Here is a 23,364-nt window from a genome sequence, read left to right as displayed (position 1 = left end):
TGCAGGGTGTTTTTTTTTTTTTTTTTTGAGAGGGTTTACTTCCTCTTTAACAACACTGCTCAGCTGCTGAAACACTAAAATGAAAATAAACATTGTTTCTTTTTGTACATTTCTGTTTCTTCATCTGCAGATCAAAAGGGATGAACAAATGTTCCTCTGTTTAACCCCTTATTAATCCTTAATTTACTCTAATCAGCCTTAATTAACTACCTATTTTCCTCCATTTAATTATTATTTTCCTGCTTTTTTATTTTTTGTTCACGTCTATTTTATAAACAATAAACAAATGAAAACTTTTTTTTTTTTTGTTTGCTTTGTTAGTGAATATTTTTACACACATATATTTACACATTTCACATTGAAAAAGCGCAAATTTAAAAAAATAAAAATGGACTTAATTTGTAAATAACTTTTCTCTGCTTTGTACCATTGCTGACAGCTGAAGTGAAAACAAAACAGTTGCAGTAGGTATCGGTAACTGGTATCGGGGAGTACTAAAAGAAAGTATCGGTACTCATAAAAAATAAAAATAAAAAAGGCATCAGTGCATCCCTAGTAAATACCGGTATGTATACAATATCCATATCTGGAATTTTTCTTTAAACTACCCAGCTAACCACAGGAAAGTGAAGAGTAATATAAAGGGTAAAGGCAATCAAGTGTAGAGACAAAAAAAAAAAAGAGTTAATATTTTATGTTAGAAAATGATAAAGTGAATGTTGTTTTTAGGACCCGAGACCAGCGCTGTCTATTGGTTCCAGATCTTGTTCTATATCAAAGCAGATAGATACATACTGGAGCGCACAAACATACTCATACTAGAAGCTCCACCAGCACAACAGACAAACCAGCAGCTTGGAAAAACCACATTGCAGACATATCCATAGAGCATGTCCTAAGAAGGCGGATGGCCTGTTGTTGCTTTGCTCCCCGGTGACCTGAGCTCACATCTTACGGAAGATCAAACACTTGTTATTTGCTGGCATATCCACCTGTAATACAAAACCAGACCAGAGATCAGTGGTACAAAGGTAAGTGTGTCACAGTGTCCCTGCAGAAATCATTACAAATGGTTAGTTGTGGTCATGTGTATGGGGGGGGGGGGGTGACTAAAAACAACAACCCATATTTTAGGAAAGTGTAAAAGTGTGTGCAGCGACAAGTCCCTGCCGGTGTCACACAGACTCAGCAGATAATATTGAGCTTTCCTCTAGTGGACTAAAGTCTCTTTCACACGAGGCGGGTCCGCTCAGCGGAGTCCGCCAGCTCAGCAGGAGATCGCTCCGTTCATCTCCACTGAGCCGGTGGATGACAGGTCTGTCTCTGCTCACTGAGCAGGGAGGGGCCTGTCAAAGCGCCGCCCATTACTATGGTGAGATCAAATGAAAAAAATATATAAAATCAGATCTCATCCAATCCGATCCACCAAGACGGATGGCAAATGTATCGACATATGTCTGATTGTAGTGGAGCAGATGACATCCGTCTCCTCATAGGAGTCAATGGATGGCCTGCTCAGATCTGAGCAGGCTTGCCATGTGAAAGGGGCATAAATCTCAAATGATACAGTATAATGATAACGTCACTATGGCTCATAGATGAAAAATGGAGGAAAGGAAACAGTCTACCACCCACATCACGCAATCAGGCACTTCTTAAGCCTTGTACACACGGTCGGAGAATCCGTCGGAATGTGTCCTATCGGACCGTGTCGTCGGATAATCTGACTGTGTGTGGTATGCATCGGACTGATTCCGTCCGAATCTCCATCGGACCCAATTTTCCAACATGTTGGAAATTTTTCCCGACCAACTGGGCCGGTCGGACATACTCCGATCATGTGTAGAGCATTTTGATCGGACTAAGTGCCACGCATGCTCAGATCAAATTCCTACATCAAAGCTATTGGCTACTAGCCCGAATGTAGTCCCATCGTAACGAAATTACGTCATCACGTTCTGAAAGATCGGATTTTTCGCCAACTTTGTCCGACCGTGCGTATGCAACAGTTTCGGACAAGATCCGACGGACAAAATCCGACAGGCAGAATCCGACGGATTTGGTTGTGGAAATCTCTGACCGTGTGTGCAGGGGCTAATTTTTGTTGTTGTACTATAGAATAGACAGGCTTTATTCTGATTGGGCGCCATAGGCAAAACAGGCACATATTTTCTTTGCTTTACCAATATATTGTGCAACCTAGAAAGTATTTACAGCCTTTGCTCAATACTTTGCTGAAGCACCTTTGGCACTAATTACAGCCTCTTTTTGAGTATGATGCTACAAGCTTGGCACACCTATTTTTGGGCAGTTTCTCTTATTCTTCTTTGCAAGACATCTCAAGCTCCATCAGGTTGGATGGGGAGCGTCGGTGCACAGCCTTATTTAGCTCTCTTCAGAGATGTTCAAATCGGGTTCAAGTCTGGGCTCTGGCTGGTTCACTCAAGGACATTCACAGTTGTCCCGTAGTCACTCCTTTGTTATCTTGGCTGTGTGCTTAGGGTTGTTGTTGTTGAAAGATGAACCTTCACCCCAGTCTGAGGTCCAGAGCGCTCTGGAGCAGGTTTTCATTAAGGTGGTCTCTGTACATTGCTGCATTCATCTTTCCCTCAATCCTGACTAGTCTTCCAGTTTCTGCTGCTCAAAAACAACCCCAACAGCATGGTGCTGCCACCACCATGCTTCACTGTAGGGATGGTATTGGCCAGGTGATGAGTGGTGCCTGGTTTTCTTCAGACATGATGCTTGCCATTCAGGCCAAAGAGTTCAATATTTGTATCATCAGACCAGAGAATTTTATTTTTCATGGGAGAGTCCTTCAGGTGCCTTTTGGCAAACTTCCAGTCGGGCAGCCATGTGCCTTTTACTGAGGAGTGGCTTCCACCTGGCCACTCTACCATACAGGCCCAATTGGTGGAGTGCTGTAGAGATGGTTGTTCTTCTGGAAGGTTTTCCTCTCTCCACAGAGAAATGCTGGAGCTTTGTCAGAGAGATCATGGGGTTCTTTTGTCGCCTCCCTGACTAAGGCTCTTCTCCCCCGATCGCCCAGTTTTGCCGGGCGGCCCACTCTAGGAAGAGTCATGGTGGTTCCAAACGTCTTCCATTTACGGATGATGGAGGCCACTGTGCTCATTGGGACCTTCAATGCTGCAGAAATGTTTTTGTACCACTCCCCAGATCTGTGCCTCAATACAATCCTGTCTCGGGGGTCTACAGACAATTCCTTGGACTTCATGGCTTGGTTTGTGCTCTAACATGCACTGGTAACTGTGGGACCTTATATAGACAGGTGTGTGCCTTTCCAAATCATGTCCAATCAACTGAATTTATAACAGATGGACTCCAACTAAGTTGTAGAAACATCTCAAGGATGATCAGCGGAAATAGGATGCACCTGAGCTCAATTTTGAGTGTCATGGCAAAGGCTGTGAATACTTATGTACGTGGGATTTTTTTTTTATTTTTTTTTATAAATTTGTAAAGATTTCAAAACAAACTTCTTTCATGTCGTCATTATGGGGTATTGTTTGTTGAATTTCAAGGAATCCATTCTTGAATAAGGCTGTAACAAAACAGTGTGGAAAAAGTGAAGCGCTGTGAATACTTTCCGGATGCACTGTATTTCCTATCATGCTCAATAAGGAGCAAAAATAACATTGCTGGACAACTGAAATACAACTGGCTGCTCTTTTTGCTGCCTTATTACTCCTCTGAAACAGAGGGAGCAGCACTGCCTCCAGATCTAAAAATTATGTAGCAAAAGTTCTGAAGCATTTTTTCCTTAAAGAGGAGGGCCAGCTGAAGAAAAACATTTTTAAAAGTCAGCTTACTTTTAATAAGCACACTTACCTATCCAGGGTGCCCGCGATGTTGGCCGCCCCATCCCTCAACTCTCGGGTCCTGGCGCCGCCATTCATACCTTGCAGCTTCACTGACCGTTTCCTACTGCGCATGCGCGAGTCGCTCAGCACTTGTGAATGGGGCGTGCTGCGTTCTAGGACACACAGTCCTGTGTGTATCCCCTCACTAGGGATAAGCATCCCATGCTTTTTCACCACTGTAAAATCTGGCAGCTCGCAATGCGCCTAGGACGGGCCTCCTGTCCCCACTCCCACATGCCCCTTTGGAGCAACGCAGAAATGCCGGAACTGGCCCTCATCCCAGCCCCCGGGTTGTGGGTAGATAGGGGTGTCATATATCTATCGCAGGTGGTCTCTAGTGGGATGGTCAAATCTTTTTAGGCCCTCAAAGATGACTTCACCCTACCCAATCACATGCTGTTCCGCTATCTCCAACTTCGGCATGCACTCAATACCCAATTTGGTGATCACATCCCAATACCCGAAACTCCAATGCTGGTTGATCTGGTGCTAGGTACTGAACCCAAGAAACTAATCTCACAGCTGTATACCCACCTCTCGACCCCCACTGCCTTGGCTGTGGCTCATCATCAGGTGCACTCCCGGTGGGAAGGTGACCTGGGCGCGGTGTCGGGAGGATTGGGACGAGGCCCTGGCGAACCATAAAATTGTGTCACCCAAACTCTCAGACCGCCTCACCCACCTCTATATCTTAGACAGATCATACCTCACACCCTATCGTATCTCCAAATATAGGCCTGAACACAACCCCTGTTGCCCCCGCTGCAACTCCCCAAATGCATCCTTTTATCACCTACTTTGGGCCTGCCCGACTATACAGGGCTACTGGGCACAGGTGGTCCGGTTTCTTCACAAAGGCAAGGGCTCCCCAATATTCCTGTGCCCTCGACAGTGTATTCTTTGGCTCCTCTCACTCTCTGAGGGCGAAAGATACCTTAACATTTTCCTGCAGGAGATATTGTTTCTGGCCAGGCTGCAAATTGCCAAGACGTGGATGAGAGGACCCCCCCCCCCCACATTACAACAATGGATCAGGGCGATTAACAACACACTTCCCCACAAGAAGCTGTTATACATTCATAGGGGTTGCCTCAATGAATGTATAAAGTCTGGGATAGATGTACAAAGTCTGGAATAGATGGTTGGAGGACGCTTCTACTTGTAGTGCCGAGTGTTAGATGAACCCTACACTGGGCGGCCCAGTGGATCTCCTGGGAGACCTCCCCCCCCTCCATGATCTCTGCATTAACCTGTTACTTAATGAACCATGCAGCTCTCACTGTACCCAGTCGTATGTCTCACGCACATGTATGTAGCTTGCACATGCTTGTTGAAGTAGTGCCTGTTGCACTATACTTCTGTATGACTATCCTGTTCTTTATGCTCAATAAAAGTTGTTTTTTGATTAAAAAAAAAATACACCTATGAGAAAAATTATAGACCCTTAATTTCTTTGTAAGTGAGCAAACTTACAAATTTTGCAGGGGATCAAATATTTTTTGCCATTGTATATCATGTTTGTTATTTAATTATTTTTTTAAATAACATGTTATACTTAGCTGTTCTGTGCAATGGTTTTGCATAAAGCAGCCTCGATTCTGTCCTTAGAGCCACTAAGTTACCAAGCCAAACTGCTATATAATAATACGTATATTACAGAGGAAACCCCATTCCCTCTGCTGAGTTTTACATTTTACATTGCTTGAAGCATTAGGAAGTAAGACTTCACTAGCAGTGAGGAGGGGTGATGATGACTTTGGCAGTAGGAGCTCACCTCTGGGATTTTGCAGGGTTACTTCAAAAATCAGGAGAACAGCAAATTCTGTGTTTAATAACATGCAAAATCGAATGCCGCAATAAAAGGCAATGAACGCTACTGCATAAAACGAAATCAGAGATCCAGGGTTGGGAGGTCCCTAACGACCCGTGGTATGTTCTGTTCCACTGCACGGGGAAGCCAACAGGCCCTTATAAGAGGTCGATTACACCCCACCTTCTTAATGCTGCAAAAACCCTCATTCCACAGTTTTGGAAAATGAGGAATACCACCTATTACATGGAGGACCTGACTCTCTCCCTCCGTGGTAAATCTGAGCTGGCAACGAAGATCTGGGCCTGTTGGGTTGCCTTTAAATACTCCTCTAGCTATGCAGACATAATGTCTCAACCACTGTGATGTGATCATAACTCTTAAGGTTTCTAATGTAATTCTGGAGCTGGTATCAGAGGTGGACCCGCCTTCCCTTTCCTCCCCCCCCCCTCCCCCACTCCCACATCCCCCTCACTTCTCTATGTCTTTTTCTTCCTTTCTTCCTTTTCTCTTTTTTTTTTCTATCTCTGTCCATTGTATTCTCTCTTTAATAATGGAAGAGAAGGGTGTATTTTTATTACCGCAGAGGTTGACTGGTTCCAGCAGCGGTGATTTGTACCGATCACCTGATCCTGCGCTTTTGCAGGCCTGACGGTGGTTCCAGTTTGTAAACTACCTCTAGTAGCTAGGCCCTCGTGGGCAGTATGTTGCTCTGATCCATAGTAACTAACGATGTAATAACACTGCCCCCTCTGTTGGTTTATGTATTGCCTACTATGCTATTGTACATGCTTCTTTTCTTCAATAAACATTAATTAAAAAAATAAATAAAAAAAAACGAAATCAGAATTCAAACACTGCATCTTAAACAGCTTCAAGAATGTAAGTTTGAAAAAAAACAAAAAAAAAAAAAAACAGGGCCAAGCCCTAAAAGACACCGATCATATTTATGAAGGGCTGTGCCGGGTGGTGTACATACGGCAGCCAAAGTGACGCACAGTAGCATTAAAGTGTAATACAAGGGCTTTACCATTCTCTCCAATGTCAATCCACAGGATTTCCCCAGCTTTTGCAGGTCTGCTGTATCCCAGATCCCCCAGGCAGGATTACTGCAAAGGAAGAGAAATTTAAACTCTGGCAACACAAAAAGAAATATTAGAAGCAGACTTTTAATTTATGCTGAAAACTATATATAATAAACCTCTATGAAAATTTATGGGAGTGTAATAATCCTATATATACTGGTGCATCTCAAAAAAATGTGAACAAAACGTAAAATTATTCAGTAATTCGATTCAAAAAGTGAAAACTCGTATATTATATAGATTCATTACACACTGATCTATTTCAAGCATTTCTTTCTTTTAACTTTTGATGATTATGGCTTACAGCTAGTGAAAATCCAAAATACAGTAGCTCAGAAAATTAGAATATTGTAAAAAAGTATGGTGCCACACTCTAATCAGCTAATTAGCTCAAAACCCCTGTAAAGGTTTCCGGAGCCTTTAAAAATGGTCTCTCAGTCCGCTTCAGTAGGTTACACAATCATGGGGAACTGTTGACTTGACAGTTGTCCAGAAGACAGCCATTGACACCCTCCACAAGGAGGGTAAGTCACAAAAGGTCATTGCTAAAGAAGCTGGCTGTTCACAGAGTGCTGTATCCAAGCATATTAATGGAAAGTTGAGTGGAAGGAAATAGTGTGGTAGAAAAAAGGTACACAAGCAAAAGGGATAACCACAGCCTTGAGAGGATTGTGAAGCAAAGGCTATTCAAGAATTTGGGGGAGATTCACAAGGAGTGGACTACAACTGGTGTCAGTGCTTCAAAAGTCACCACACACAGACGTATCCAGGATATGGGCTACAACTGTCGCATTCCTTGTATCAAGCCACTCCTGAACCAAAGACAACATCAGAAGTGTGTTACCTGGGCTAAGGAGAAAAAGGACCAGATTGATGCTCAGTGGTCCAAAGTCCTATTTTCGGATGAAAGTCGTTTTTGCAATTTATTTAGAAATCAAGGTCCCAGAGTCTGGAGGAAGAGTGGAGAGGCACAGAATTAAATTTCCATGAGGTCTAGTGTGAAGTTATCACAGTCAGTGATGATTTGGGGAACCATGTCATCTGCTGGTGTTGGTCCGCTGTGTTTTATTAAATCCAAAGTCAGCGTAGCCCTCTACCAGGAAACTCTAGAGCACTTCATGCTTCCCTCTGCTGACCAGTTTTAAGGAGATACGGATTTCATTTTCCTGCGGGACTTGGCACCTGCCCACACTGCCAAAAGTACCAATACCTGGTTTGATGATCATGGAATCACTGTGCTTGATTGGCCAGCAAACTCGCCTGACCTAAACCCCATAGAGAATCTTTGGGGTATTGTCAAAAGGAAAATGAGAGAGACACCAAACCCGAAAAATAGGATTTTTATAACAGCTTACCAATAGAATTATTTTCTTGGAGTACATCATGGGACACAGAGCCTTAAGTAATTACTTAAATGTGTCCATCACCTGAAGGTGGCCTATAACCCTGGTATACCCAATCCAGGAAGTTCACTCCCTATATATCCCCTCCTCCTTCCAGGAGCACATCTGTTTTTGTAGCAAAGCAATATACTTAAATTCCAAAAAAGAGGGGAGGGACCTCTGTGTCCCATGATGTACTCCAAGAAAAGGATTTTACAGGTAAGCGGTTATAAAAATCCTATTTTCTTTATCGTTCATCATGGGACACAGAGCCTTAAGTAATTACTTAATGGGACGTCCCATAGCAATGCTACTCAAGGGGAGGGAGGCACAACCCGGAGGGTACCCCCAGACTTGAGGACCTATACTGCTGCCTTTAGCACACTGCGCCCAAAGGCGATATCCTCATACTTCCTTACATCCAGCTGATAATTTTGTGAATGTATGCACTGAAGACCAAGTTGCAGCCTTACAGATCTGAGCCATGGAGGCCTGATAACGCACTGCCCAAGAAGCACTAACCGCCCTGGTAGAGTGCGCCTTAACTTGAAAATGGGAATCTTACCCCTTGAATTATAAGTTTGAATTATAACTTGCCGAATCCACTTAGCGACAGTGGATTTAGACGCTGCCTGTCCTTTCTTAGGACCCTCTGGCAGAATAAATAAGACATCAGTCTTACGAATCTGAGCAGTTGCCTTTAAATAGATTGTCACTGCTCTCACCACATTAAGAAGATGTAGTGACTTCTTTCCTGGAACATGGTTTTGGAAAAAAAAACGATGGCAGGACAATATCTTGGTTCATGTGAAAACCTGAAACCACTTTTGGCAAAAAGTCTGGACGAGGCCGCAACACCACTCTGTCCTCATGAAAAATCAAATGTGGCTCTTTACAAGAAAGAGCAGCCAATTCTGAAACCCTCCTTGCTGAGGATATAGCAACCAAAAATACCAACTTCCTTGTCAGAAGGACTAGGGGAATATGTTGTATTGATCCAAATGGCTGTTTTTGTAACACAGACAAAACTAAGTTCAAGTCCCAAGGGTTCAAGCGAGGTTTGACTGGTGGATAAAGCCGCATCACCCCTTGCATAAAACCCCGGACTAAAGAATGTTTAGCAAGTGGTCTTTGAAATAAGACCGATAAAGCTGAGACTTGGCCTTTAATAGTACTCAAGGCCAATTATATTTCTACCCCTAATTGTAGAAAGGCAATAATTCTGCCTATGATATATCTCAGAGCGTGCCAACCCTTGGATTCACACGAGGAAACATAAGCCCGCCAGACCATATATTATATATATATATATACACACACACACACACACACATATATATATATATACATACATACACACACACACATATATATCATCAGGGCGGGCTGCGTTTAGCAAACCTTCAAGGACCAGGTCCCTAGATATCAGGGTTCCAACTCCCTTGGACCTGTAAAAGCACCCCCCCCCCCCCCCCGAGTCCAGCCCTACAAAAAGAGGCGTTACAGGCAAAACCTCATGCTTCGAATACCCCAGGTACCATTCACTTAGGCCTCAGTGGCACTTTGGATGGATCTGGTCTATGGAGGATATTTAAATACAGCATGGATCCCTCCTGGAGCTCCTCAGAGCACATCTTCACCCGTGACCAACACCTTAGACACTGTCGAAAAAACGTATGTGCTCCTGAAGAAGGAGGGGTTATATAAGTGAACTTCCTGGATTGGGTATACCAGTGTCCATCACCTGAAGGCGGCCTATAACCCATTAAGTAATTACTTAAGGCTCTGTGTCCCATGATGTACGATAAAGAAATGCAGATGAGCTGAGGGCTGCTAACCAGGGCAACCTGGGCTTCCATAACACTTCAGCAGTGCCACAGGCTGATCGCCTCCATGTCACACCGCATTGATGCAGTAATTCATGCAAAAGGAGCCCCGAACAACTACTGAGTGCATACTATACTGTACATGGACATACTTTTCAGTAAGCCAACATTTCTGTATTAAAAATCCTTTTTTTTTTTTTTTTTTTTATTGCTTTCATGCAATATTCTAATTTTCTGAGATACAGAATTTTAGGTTTTCACTAGCTGCAAGCTATATTCATCAAATTGAAAAGAAAGAAAAGGTTTGAAATACAGTTGGGTCCATATATATTTGGACACAGGCACAATTTACACCCTTTTGGCTCTGTTTACCGACATAATAAAATTAAAATTAAACAATCCAAATGAATTTGAAGTGCAGACTTTCAGCTATAATTCAAGGGGTTGAACATTAATATCAAGTACAAATTTTAGGAACTGCAACCATTTTTATACACAGTCCCCCAATTTTCAGAGGCTCGACTGTAATTGGACAAATGATTACAATCATAAATGTTCATTTTTTATATTTTGTTGAATATCCTTTACTGGCAATAACTACCTGAAGTCTGGAACCCATGGACATTACCAAAGACTGAGTTTCCTCCTTTCTGATGCTTTGCTGGGCTCTAACTGCAGCTGTCTTCAGTTGTTCTTTGTTTGTGGTGTTTTTACGCCTTTAGTTTTGCCTTCAGCAAGTGAAATGCATGCTTAATTGGGTTGAGATCAGGTGACCGACTCAGCCATTGCAGAATATTCCACTTCTTTTCCTTCAAAAGCTCTTGGGTTGCTTTTGCAGTGTGTTTTGGATTATTGTCCACATAGCCTGCTCTGGTACCGATTAATCTTAGTTTCATCCGTCCAAATAATGCTTTTCCAGAACTGGTCTGTCTTTTTTAGATTTTTTTTTTGGCAAAGTCTAATTTGGCTTTTCTATTCTTCAGGCTTATGAATGATTTGCACCTCGTGGTGAATCCTCTGTATTTGCTCTCATGAAGTCTTCTCTTGATTGTAGACTTTGACAATAATACGCCCACCTCCTAGAAAGTGTCCAGGAGCTCACTTTTGCGTTCTGCTTTCCTCAGAATGTGCCAAACTTTTGATTTGGCCACTCTTAATGTTGCTGCTATCTCTCTTATTGATTTGTTTAATTTTCAAAGCCTTACAATGGCCCGTTTCACTTGCATGGACAGCTCCTTTAAATGAATGATGTGGGTTCACAGCAATAGATTCCAAATGTAAATACCACACTTAAAATCAACTCCAGACCTTTTACCTGCTTAATTGATAAGGAAATAATGAAGGAGTAGCTCACACCTGATCATGAAACAGCTTTTGATTCAATTGTCTAATTACTTTTGGTCCCTTGAAAACAGGGAGATGGCTGTTCTTAAGAGCTGTAATTCCTAAACCCTTCCTCCAATTTGGATGTACACACCATCAAATTGAATCCGAGTGTGCACTTTCAGCCCATCCATTATATAACGATAGCTTGAATATGTTTTCATAAATACCTGAAAAAACTAAAATTGTGCCTGTGTACACATACGTATGCACCTAGTGTAACTGTATATCACTCACTATATGTAAAGAATCAATATAAAACATATGGAGTTTCACTTAAAATGTAATTACTAAATTCGCTTTTTGATGATCTTCTATTTTTTTTTGAGAGGCACCTGTATATGTTCAAGGCTGTAGTGTCAGTCTGGAAAATGTGGACTGACCTCCACTGTGACAGATGGACACAGACTATCCAACATTTCTAGATAAATTGCTCGGTATTACTGGCCTTCGTGTACCCTCATCCATCATCTGCAGATGACTTTTGTTTTAACTGGTGTAGGTGTGATTATCCCTGCAATCAGCGGGACTGAACTCTACCCAGGGAAACACAGTACAGTCTGCAGACAACAGTGCATGATAAGCTCAGAACTGAGAAGAAAAGAAAAAAAAAAGTAGAAAAAAAAGATAAAAAAAAGGAGAGAAAAGTTACCAGGTTAGTTTTTTGATGTTTGTGTACCATTGGCAAAATTTCTCTTCACTTCCTGTCCCAAAGAGGCAACAGGAATTTAGAGGAAATCTCCCATAGTGAGAGGAATTCCCCCTTTAAGCTTCATTCAGACAGATGACACTGACACCAGTTCTGCACACAGACCACATATGTTATTGCGCCTATTCGGCATGGCATATGTGTGCATGGCGGCAGATGCAGGCGCTCCTGCGTGCAGGTCAAATTTTAACACGTGGCTGTGTCTGTGTAGCCACTGCGTCTGCATTGGCATCTACCTCTAAAAGGGTGTCTGTGCAAACCTGGATGTGGATGCAGGCGCAATAACAAATGTGGCCTGCATTTTAAACTGGTGTCAACACCCATCTGAATGCCTTAGACTAGTAATATGCAATTAGCGGCCCTCCAGCTGTTGCAGAACTACAAGTCCGATGAGGCATACCAAGACTCTGACAGCCACAAGCATGACACCCTGAGGCAGAGGCATGATGGGACTTGTAGTTTTACAACAGCTGGAGGTCCGCCAATTGCATATCCCCGCCTTAGACAGTTGTCCCAGAGCAGATGTCCCCTTGGAAAATGTCTCCTCACCTCCTGTTCTGTTGAGAGTTCTAACATTTTTTATTTCTGATTACTTTCTTCCCTGATGACAATGGTCACCAGTACAAATAGAGGGGAGAAGCCTTCTAATTAGGAAAACCTGTCTTGATCAGCGGCTGAAGATCAGTGTATTCTGCTGGCTGATCAAAAAAAATAAAAAATCATCTATGGTCAGCTTTGCTGTTCCTCACTCTATACAAAGCTAAAATTTGGTTTTGCTTAGCAATACTCTGTAAAGAATGAGAGCTAATATAACACAACAGATAAGGACATTGTTAGATGTGTACATGCACATATAATACACACAGAAAGAGTACCTGTTTTTCAGACTCTGATTAAAGTCGATATTACTCTGAGGGGAGAGGATGCCATTAACAGAGTAAGGCTGTGGAGAGAACAGATTCAGTCAATGCCCACTACATACATAATGTTTGGCAATGTGGAGATTGTTCTCCAGATTAGAGAGGAACACTTATGCCCCATACACACTCATGGAGCGATTACCTGCGATGACTGTCCCTGGATTCAGACTCTATCCAGGGCTGATCATTGCAGGTAGTCACTCCATGAGTGATTACATTCGAGTGGCCACAAATAACCATGGGAGCTGTCAGCCTCCCATTGCTTTAAATCGGGGCTGCCACCCATAGCCAATTGCCAGGAATCCCTGAAATCAGTGACAGTCCTATTTGCAAGCATGAATGGGGCCCAAAAGACTGTCTTTCAGTAGAGTCCAGGCTCAGCATTATTATTATTGGTATAATTTAGACACGTGCAATTAGTTTAGCTCCGAATTTATTTTTTAACTAAATTAGTTAATTCCGAAACTTACGAATTTTTAAATTTCCAATTTTCGGATTTCGGAAATTGGAAAATTTGAAAATCCGAAAATAATGAAAATCTGAAAATTCAAAAGAATGAAAATCCAAAAACCCGAAAATCTGAAATAATAACTAAACTATTAAATTATAGGTATTGGAATTTCCTTTGAAATTGGGCTGTTGTAAATGTAACGAGTATGAATTTATCGAAGTATGAAGTTACGAATTATCTGAAATAACGAATGCCATATCTAAACAAATGGAACATAACGATCTAATAATAATAATAAATAACAATAACTTTTAAAAGCAGCAGATTGGCAGTATGACTGGCAGGTCCCGCAAAGACACTCCCCCACACCCTCCCATACTGCCACGCTGTGCTGAGGATTGGCTGCTGGGACCACCTGTCTTAGCAACCAATGACATCATCAGCATGGCACCTCCCAGCTTCCCACCCACTGTTTGTATTAGGGATCCTTCATAGCAGCAGGCAGAAGTCAGGAGTTGCAGGAGAGCTGCTCGAGGCAAAGGCAATTGGTTCCACTAGATTTTAGTTAGGGGTATCAGAGTAAAGGGGGCTGAATACAAATGCATGCCATACTTTTCACATATTTATTTGTAAAATATTTGGAAAACCATTTATCATTTTCCTTCCACTTCACAGTTATGTGCCACTTTGTGTTGGTCCATCACATAAAATCCCAATAAAATAAATTTACGTTTTTGGTTGTACCATGACAAAATGTGAAAAATGTCGAAGGGTATGAATACTTTTTCAAGGTACTGTATATAGTGCCAACATTTTGCACAGAGCTTTACAATATGAAGGGCAATGGCACAGATACAATACCATTCAAAACAAGAAGGCAGCCCTGCTCGTGTGAGTTTTAGGATCGAAAAAGACTGTCTTCTATCTGGCCGGCATTGGTCATGCCTCCTTACCATCTCTCTGTCTGTAACCTAAACTGGTTCTACAGACTCAAGTTTTTTATTTTATTTTTTAGAATGCATTAAGGTCAAAAATCTTCTCTGCTGCAGGATCCCCACAGCCCCCCCCCCCTCTTATTGTTGCCTGAGCCCGATACAATCAAGCGATGTGCATGAGAGCTCTCGCCACTGTCTCCCTCCTCATTGGGCAGATTAATAGCAGCGGGAGCCTCAATCAAATGCTGTGACGAGGGAGTGGGGGGCGGTGCCGAGTTGCCCGGTGGGAGTCAATAGACGCAATAGACAGGTCAGCTCTGAAGCAACACTGCACGGGTGCCCCCACGGAAAGCCGCTTTCCATGGGGGCACTTGCCGAAGAGGAGGCGCCTGCGGGGGAACCCAAAAAAGAGCAGGTAAACATACCATGTTTGTTATTTTAAATTTAAAGTGATTGTAAGGGTTCTTTATTTATTTTTATTTTTTTAAATACCAAACATAGCCCCGAACCTGCTCTTCTTGGGTCCCTCGGCGGCTCTCGTGGCTTCTCCCCACATCAGATAACCCCCTGGGAGAAGCACCCTCCGGGGGGTGGGGGGTGGTTACCTTGCAGGGGCGCTCTCGAGTCCAGCATTCAGCGGCCATAGCCGCTGAATGTATGACTCGGCCCCGCCCTCCGGGTCATTGGATTTGATTGGCAGCAGCAGGAGCTGTGGCTGCCTGAATACAATAGAAATTCCTCTGTCCATTAAGTTTAGCATGGATGGGATTTTTCGCTGTCTGAACAGCCAAAATTCAAGCTGTCTGTTCTACGGCCAGCCTTAGATCTGTCATACAGAAAGAAATTCAATCCACAAGAGGTCAGTCTTACCCCATAGGTGAGGAGCACACCACCAGGCTGAAGCACATGGCCCGCTCCATTAAAGAGACCCTGTAACAGACACAGTGAAAAGAAATGAGAAGAAAGGTGACACACCAGGCATGAAAATACAAGAGACCAAAGGCAACACGAGGGAATCATTTTACACTTTTATCTCATCTTCAATTACAGGGTATAACGGTCTACTTGTCTGGTTTTCAGTCCATGGAGGTTTTACATATGCCGTGCCATCTGACCACAAGAAATTTACGCCCATAATTTAAAACAAAACTGTAGGTGTATTTTTTTCCCCCCAGTAAATGATGCATAGACAAGGTGGTCACACACTTCACAATCTGATTGTACAATCTCTATAAAGTTAGATTTACCAAAACCATAGATATCCTTTCTAAACAATGCATTCCAGTTCAATCCAGCTAGTCAGGTCTTGCACAACCCAATAGTTGAGAGATTTAAAGCTGACTATACATGTCCCAAACTAGGATTGTACAATCTCCTTCTTATTCATCAATACAGTACACAGTGGAACCTTGGTTTACGAGTAACGCGGTTAAAGAGCGTTTTGAAAGAAAAATCCTGGCTCGGTTTGTGAGTGTTGTCTTGCAAAACAAGCAGCATTCAAGTCAATGGGGGTGTACAGTACCGCAGGCGCCGGTGAAATTTGGGACGGTTCCAAGCCTTTCGGAGTTCAGCCGAGCTGTCCTCAAGTATTTCTGCTGCTTTCCGGCGCCCCCCCCCCACCTCTGGCCACATGCGGTATTGCATGCAATAGAAGTCAATACGGAGCGAATTATCAGTTCATCATTAGTTTCCATTGACTTCTATGGGGAAACTCGCTTTGATAGGCGAGTGCTTTGGATTACAAGCATTCTCCTGGAACGGATTATGCTCAGAATCCAAGGTTCCACTTCATAGTGAAACAGCTAATCAATCTAAATTATAATTCAAACCCAATCAGGCAGGCTCTTGCTAAGGCTGGCTTCACACCTCCGATGGATGCGGTTCGCAGCAGGGGCCCGTTGCGTCACTGTTCTCCGTTTCAGGGACGAATCAGGGTCACATTTTTGCCTGAATTTGTCCCTGAAACAGAGCCAGAGACACACAGTCTTTGTGCAAGCCGCTCCACGGCCACAATGGAGATATGTGAACCGGCTCCATAGACCTAATATTATATGGTTTGGGTAAATCCAAAGAAAAAAAATCTGCAGAAAATCGAATAGTGTGGATGGGGTCTTAGGGTTGCTAAATCTAAAGAAGATTGTACAACCAATTTGTAACATTTATGGTCATGCTAAAGGACAATAAGATTGTAACATTGATTGCCACAGGCCTAAGGGCATTCTCAGGATTGACATACATGGATCAAATCTAAGTCCCTTCTGAATCATTTGGCCTTTGTTCTGTGGGTGGCCCCTAGATCTCCTTCGGGTGAAAAATTCTCACCTGGACAGCACCTGCATCCAATCAGATGCAAGCACTGTATTCCGATAGCCAGCACAGCAGATTTATCAATAAATGATGTTTACAATAGGTGGGGATATGAAGTCACTTTTCTAGTTCAGACAACAGGGCTGAACAGCTTCAGCCCCGGAAGATTTTACCCCCTTCTTGACCAGAACACTTTTTGCGATTCAGCACTGCATCGCTTTAACTGACAATTGCACAGTTGTGCGACGTTGCACCCAAACAAAATTGATGTCTTTTTTTTCCCACAAATAGAGCTTTCTTTTGGTGGTATTAGATCATCTCTGCAGTTTTTTCTTCTTGCGCTATAAACAAAAAATGTGTGATAATTTTGAAAAAACGCAATATTTTGTAATTTTTGCTATAATAAATTAAAATATCCCCCAAAAATATATATATTAAAAAAAATTCCCTCAGTTTAGGGCGATATGTATTCTTCTACATATTTTTGATGAGATGTGATAGATATATATATATATATATATATCACAATAATCGTATATTGATTTGTTTACACAGAAGTTATAGTGTCTACAAAATAGGGGCTAGTTTTATATCATTTTTATTATATTTTTTTATTTTATTAGTAATGGCGGCAATCTGTGATTTTTATCGGAACTGCAACATTATGGCGGACACATCAGACACTTTTGATACTATTTTGGGACCATTGTCATTTTGTTACAGCGATCCATGCTATAAAAATGCACTGATTATTGTGTAAATGACAATGGCAGTTGAAGGGGTTAACCACTAGGGGACGATGAAGGTGTTAAGTGTGTCCTAGGGAGTGATTCTAACTGTGGGGGGGTGGGCTACTAGTCACATAACAGCAATCACCGCTCCCGATGACAGGGAGCAGTGATCTGTCATATCACACGGCAGAACTGGGAAATGTTTACATAGGCACTTCCCTGTTCTGAGGCTCCGTGACTCCGGGAGACCGGCGGACATAGAGTCAGTCCCACGGGCACTGTCACACTGTACGCGGCGGGCATGCACGTGTGCCTGCTATCCAGCCTCTTAAAGGGGATGTACAGTTGCCCACCGCTGCCATTGAGCCGATGTATATCGGTGTGCAGTGGTCGGCAAGTGGTTAAACAGGCGCTTCAGTCTAGAATTTTTTTCAGCAGCTCCAAATACTAAAGCTGCTGACTTATAATATAAGGACACTTACCTGTCCACGGATCCCGCAATGTCGCTGATCGGCGATCTTACACGGAAGAGGGAGCGGTGCCTGTTCTAACTCTATAATATTGAGAGTCTCCTGAGTTGGAACATATATAATAATAGACAGGCTAGGGGCAGGTATTGCTGGAGAGAGCCCACCCCTGCTTGAAAAGTACAGGACACCCAGAAATTGCACAACGGTAGCGAAGGTATTCAGTGTGTCTCCTCACCAATTACCAACCTCACCAGTACAAACAAACGGCAACCACCCCAACCTATAACTGGTCTTTGCACATGGAAGGGCAACGCATGTAAAAAAAAAAAAAAAAATAATTCCCAGCTCACTTACCTGCCAGCCTGCAACAAACCGTCACGGCATGCTGGGGTGCTGTGATGTGGCCGTTGCAACTTACACATGTATTTACAATGCGTGCAAATAAAACCCCTGGGTTTTAATGTGAATGGTCAGACAAGGTCAATTTGGTTTGTTAAGGCTGGCTGGTAAGAAGTTGGGAATTTTTTTGGTTGTTGGTTTTTGACATGGGTCCGAGACCTGACCGACACACAAATCTCATCACCCATCAGCCCCACACATGGCCAATCTTCCTTGTCTTTACATTCAAACATGCTTGGGATAAACATAGATCTATACTTGGACAAAAAAATAAAAAATGGGCAAACTCGATGGACTACTCAGTCTTTTTCTGAAGTCACTTTTCTATGTACGTTTCTAAATCCAAAAAATGATAGATGTAATGACCTTGGTACAGCTGGGTTCTGTGATGTGAATCATGTTGATGCAGACGATAAGATGCAGCGAGTCCGGCGCTAGTCCCCAGGTCTCCCAGTTCAGAGAGACGTTCAGAGTACGAGGCTGCTCCACATTGCTCAGAGATCCTTTACTGATGTATTCAGAAATACTGCCAGGAGACAGACAAGATATAATGCAGGTTAGCAGAATGCAGCTCATCAGACTGGTAATACATTAAATGGAATGTGACTGGCTGATTGATAGTGGCAGCACAGAAAGACATTTCAACATGGCAGATGTATGAACCTTACCGATCTCAGTCTAGAATGTCCGCTTGTCCTATAGGTTTGTGGTGACAAGTGTAGACCAATAAAGCCTACAGGAATCACCTGACCCCCACATAAATGCATTGCAATAAAAAGTGCCAAGACTAAGGGCTCATTTACACTCGCTTCGACTTTACCACACATTAAAGCGCCTACTGCTTCAACAAGCTTTTTTGATGCTTGGCTGATGCTTTTTTGAAGCTTCAATGAAGCTTGACAAATGCCCTGTGTGTGTTTATGTTCTAGTAGAGCCCCGGCTAAGTTGTACCCCCACTCAGCAGATCCCCAGATCATTAGTACCCCTATTCAGAAGATGCCCTACTCAGTAGAAACCCCCAGCTCTGCTGTTCCCTCGCTCAGTAGTAAGCCCCAGCTCTGCTGTTCCCTCGCTCAGTAGTAAGCCCCAGCTCTGCTGTTCCCTCGCTCAGTAGTAAGCCCCAGCTCTGCTGTTCCCTCGCTCAGTAGTAAGCCCCAGCTCTGCTGTTCCCTCGCTCAGTAGTAAGCCCCAGCTCTGCTGTTCCCTCGCTCAGTAGTAAGCCCCAGCTCTGCTGTTCCCTCGCTCAGTAGTAAGCCCCAGCTCTGCTGTTCCCTCGCTCAGTAGTAAGCCCCAGCTCTGCTGTTCCCTCGCTCAGTAGTAAGCCCCAGCTCTGCTGTTCCCTCGCTCAGTAGTAAGCCCCAGCTCTGCTGTTCCCTCGCTCAGTAGTAAGCCCCAGCTCTGCTGTTCCCTCGCTCAGTAGTAAGCCCCAGCTCTGCTGTTCCCTCGCTCAGTAGTAAGCCCCAGCTCTGCTGATCCCTCGCTCAGTAGTAAGCCCCAGCTCTGCTGTTCCCTCGCTCAGTAGTAAGCCCCAGCTCTGCTGTTCCCTCGCTCAGTAATAACCCCCAGCTCTGCTGATCCTTCGCTCAGTAGTAATCCCCAGCTCTGCTGATCCCTCTCTCAGTAGTAACCACCAGCTCTGCTGATCCCTCGCTCAGTAGTAACCTCCAGCTCTGCTGATCCCTCGCTCAGTAGTAACCTCCAGCTCTGCTGATCCCTCGCTCAGTAGTAACCCCCAGCTCTGCTGATCCCTCGCTCAGTAGTAACCCCCAGCTCTGCTGATCCCTCGCTCAGTAGTAGCCCCCAGCTCTGCTGATCCCTCGCTCAGTAGTAATTAATATGTGTCCTGGATTAAATGGATGATGTGGCAACACTACCCGGAAGTGGGAAAGGGATGCCTGTCTACGACAGGTATCCTGTCCCCCCGCCCCCCCCCCCGAAAAGTGCCAATTGTGGCCCCAGAGGGGGAGAGGAGACAAATGAGCACAACTTTAAGATCAAAAACTTTTTTTAAGTTTAGTAGCACACTAACGACTTCCGTTTCAGAAGATTTACATGTATATTGATTGGTTTGTGCAACAGTTATAGCATCTACAATTTATGAGCTATATTTAGGGATTTTTTTTCTACCAGTAATGGTGGCGATCAGTGATTTATAGCGGGACTGCGACATTGCGGCAAGCAAATCTGACACTGATGCTTTTTTGGGAACCAGCGACACTAATACAGTGATCGGTGCTAAAAAATAAGCACTGTTACCAGGGGTCAAGTCCTGGGGAAAAAAGTGTGGGAACTCCCACCCAAGATCCACTCCCCGCACCAAAAAAAAAAAAAAAATGATACGCTCATATGCACAAACACTTCAAAAGTGGTATTTTTCATCAAATTTTCATATTGTGTGTATGAAGCTTAACTCTTAGTACTTTAAAAAAAAGACAATTCACAATAAACATAAATACGGTAATTCTCTGAATAATCAGCATTCATTCAATTATGCTTCCATGCAAATGTGAACAGCGTGTTCTGATTTTTTTTTGGGGAATTTTATTTTGTATATAGAGTGTTTATGTGGTGAGTTTACACTTTTCATTGAACAGAGTTTGGCTAACACAGGGTTAAACGGAAAGGTCATAAATTAACTGCACATTATCTGGACAGAATGCTTGGGGAAATAGTGATGTGTTCCTGCTTAGGAGATGTATGTTAGCTTGGGGGGCTGCAAACTCTGCAGGGCTCCAACACACACTCGCTGCTATTCCAACCTAAGCTATTTCCACATAAACTTCCCTCCTGGCATTAAACTTTGCCAGGTATTGTGCTCAGCTTACCAGCCCAAACTGATGTTCCTCCCTCAGCTCACCTCTCTCCCTGCATGTCCTGTGAGCAGAATAGCTGTGCTCTTCCTCTGGGTTCTCTCATCATATGGCACTGAAGATAGAGGAGGGGGAGATTCAGTGGGACACACAGAGCAAGTATGCAGGACAAGGGGAAGAGGATGAGGAGACAGAAAATCAGGAGGGGCCAGCGGGGAGGAGCGCATCACGAGAGGTCTGACTAAATACAATCTCTTAGCAGCAGGGACCTGATCTACCCATCAGCTAGCTGTGATTGACAGGTAGATCGAAGCGGAAGCTGTCATGGGGCCCCCTACTGGCAATGCCTGAATGGTCAGGTGTGCGGCACTTACTATTGCGAGCTGGGTCGGCGGCTGCTGGTGTAGCACCTGCCATACAGCTCGCATACTTCAAAGTCTTGCAGGACATGGCTGCTAATGGGAACTGAGTTCCTGTTGTGGAAAAAGTACAGGAACTCCGTTCCCGTGAGTTCCCACAGGACTTGAGCCCTGACTGTTACTGTACTAATGACACTGGCAGGGAAGGGGTTAACACCGGGGGCGATCAAAGGGTTAACTGTGTGCCTAGCTGGTAAATTAGTGTAGTGGGGGAGGTGCTTTTACTAGTAGAAGGCATGAATCGGTGTTGGTGCTTCACAGGATGCATGCCTTCCTTACTAACAGAACAGCGATCTGCCTTGTTTACAACACACTGCACCCGGATTGCATGCTACCTTTGTACCTTGCGATTCTGATGCAGGTAAACACACTGCGTTTTTAACCTGCATTTGGCTTGTCATTAACATCGCACTGACACCCACTGCACATTGCAAGGGCAGTGCGTTTTGAACGTGGTGCAGAAAATGCGCATGGATCTAGAGTCGCCACCTCATCCCTTTAAACCCAAACACATATTAATTACACAGGTTCTGAGGTGAATTGAATGCAGGCAAGACACTAAGTTTAGCTTCCACCTTAAAGTGGTGTTGCCACCAAAAAATAAAAAAGTGCTTAAAATTCTTAAAAAAAGGCTAGGGGGTCCCTCGTAGTCTGCCTTCTTCCTTGCCCGGGCTGGTGACATCACTTCTCCTCGCGCCGCGCAGTCATCTGGGACCTGTCACATGTCCCAGATTACTGTGCGCCGTGTCACGGCGCCCTGCGCCGCTCGCGCATGCGCAGTGGGTGCCCGGCTGTGAAGCCACAGCCGGGTGCCCACAGTATGAATGACAGCGTCGCGAGTGGAGCGGGGAACGAGGGGGGGGCTTCATTTCCCCGCATCGCTGGACCCAGGGACAGGTAAGTGTCCGATTATTAAAAGTCAGCAGCTGCAGTATTTGTAGCTGCTGAATTTTAATTTGTTCTAGTGTGAACCGGGGCTGAGTCACTGGAGTGCCCACTGCCACTATTACCTGAGCCATCACGTGACAGGTGCCACACCCCCCCTCCTGGTCACATGACTCACCTCTTCAGGCAGCGCTGGTCCAGCTCGGAGGGGATCCAGCGCACGTTGGGCAGCGCCTGGGAAAAGTGGGCGGCGTGTTGCCCGGTGCCTGAGGCCACCTCCAGCACTCGGACAACCGGGACCTCCGGGTTCACATATTGCCGCAGCACCTGCAGGATAGGCTCCTTGTTCCTATCCGCCGACGCGGCCACCAGCATCTTCACCGTCCTCTGCGCCCACACACTGATGACGGTCCTGCTAGGCTCGGAAACGTTGCACTCTTCTGTTGTGATGTGATCTTTCTTTAACAATAAAAATAAATAAAAACGGACCTTATCTGAAAATCAGAGGTGTGCTGACAAATATTTACACCTCACTGATTGCGGGACTACAACTCCCAGATTCCCCCCGGGCCACAGCAAAACGGGACCTGTCTATATGTCACCTCTGCCACACAAGAGATTGGCGTTTAACTAAGGCGCTCCGCTATCATCCTGCCACCGAACGTCCCTCGCCTTCTTGTGAAGCATGTAAACATAAACTGGCAATTTTGCCCATAGTAAGGATGGCCACCGCGCTGCCTCCACGCACCGCGCCTGCCACAACCAAGATGGCCGCCGGCGCCGGAAACTCCGCTGTGCGCCGACGCAAAGGTCTCGCCCCATAGGTAGAAGCCAGAAGTCCATAAAAGGCTGGTAGAAGTATTGTGAGCGTGCTTTAATTGTGTTCTGGCCAAATAAAACAGGGAACTCCTAAACAGATTTCAAATAAAATCATGTTAAAAAGCAATAACCATGATTATTT

At 44.2% G+C, this 23,364-nt stretch overlaps 1 protein-coding gene across 1 annotated transcript; it reads right to left on the bottom strand.

Annotated features, from left to right (window-relative positions):
• Positions 1-361: 361 nt before the first annotated feature.
• Positions 362-23,129, bottom strand: METTL26 (methyltransferase like 26). Its single transcript, XM_077449235.1, has 6 exons — positions 22,582-23,129; positions 18,656-18,815; positions 15,253-15,312; positions 12,952-13,019; positions 6,722-6,800; positions 362-992 (listed from the first exon to the last, which is right to left on the bottom strand). Exons 1-6 carry the CDS (start codon positions 22,776-22,778, stop codon positions 945-947), a joined length of 612 nt encoding a protein of 203 aa, XP_077305361.1. The 5' UTR covers positions 22,779-23,129; the 3' UTR covers positions 362-944.
• Positions 23,130-23,364: the final 235 nt, after the last annotated feature.

This window comes from Lithobates pipiens, unplaced genomic scaffold (assembly GCF_037356315.1).
Source record: "Lithobates pipiens isolate NorthernLeopardFrog02 unplaced genomic scaffold, aLitPip1_a1.2 Scaffold_22, whole genome shotgun sequence".
Classification (NCBI taxonomy): Eukaryota; Metazoa; Chordata; class Amphibia; order Anura; family Ranidae; genus Lithobates; species Lithobates pipiens.
This window is presented reverse-complemented; position numbering and strand designations above follow the sequence as displayed.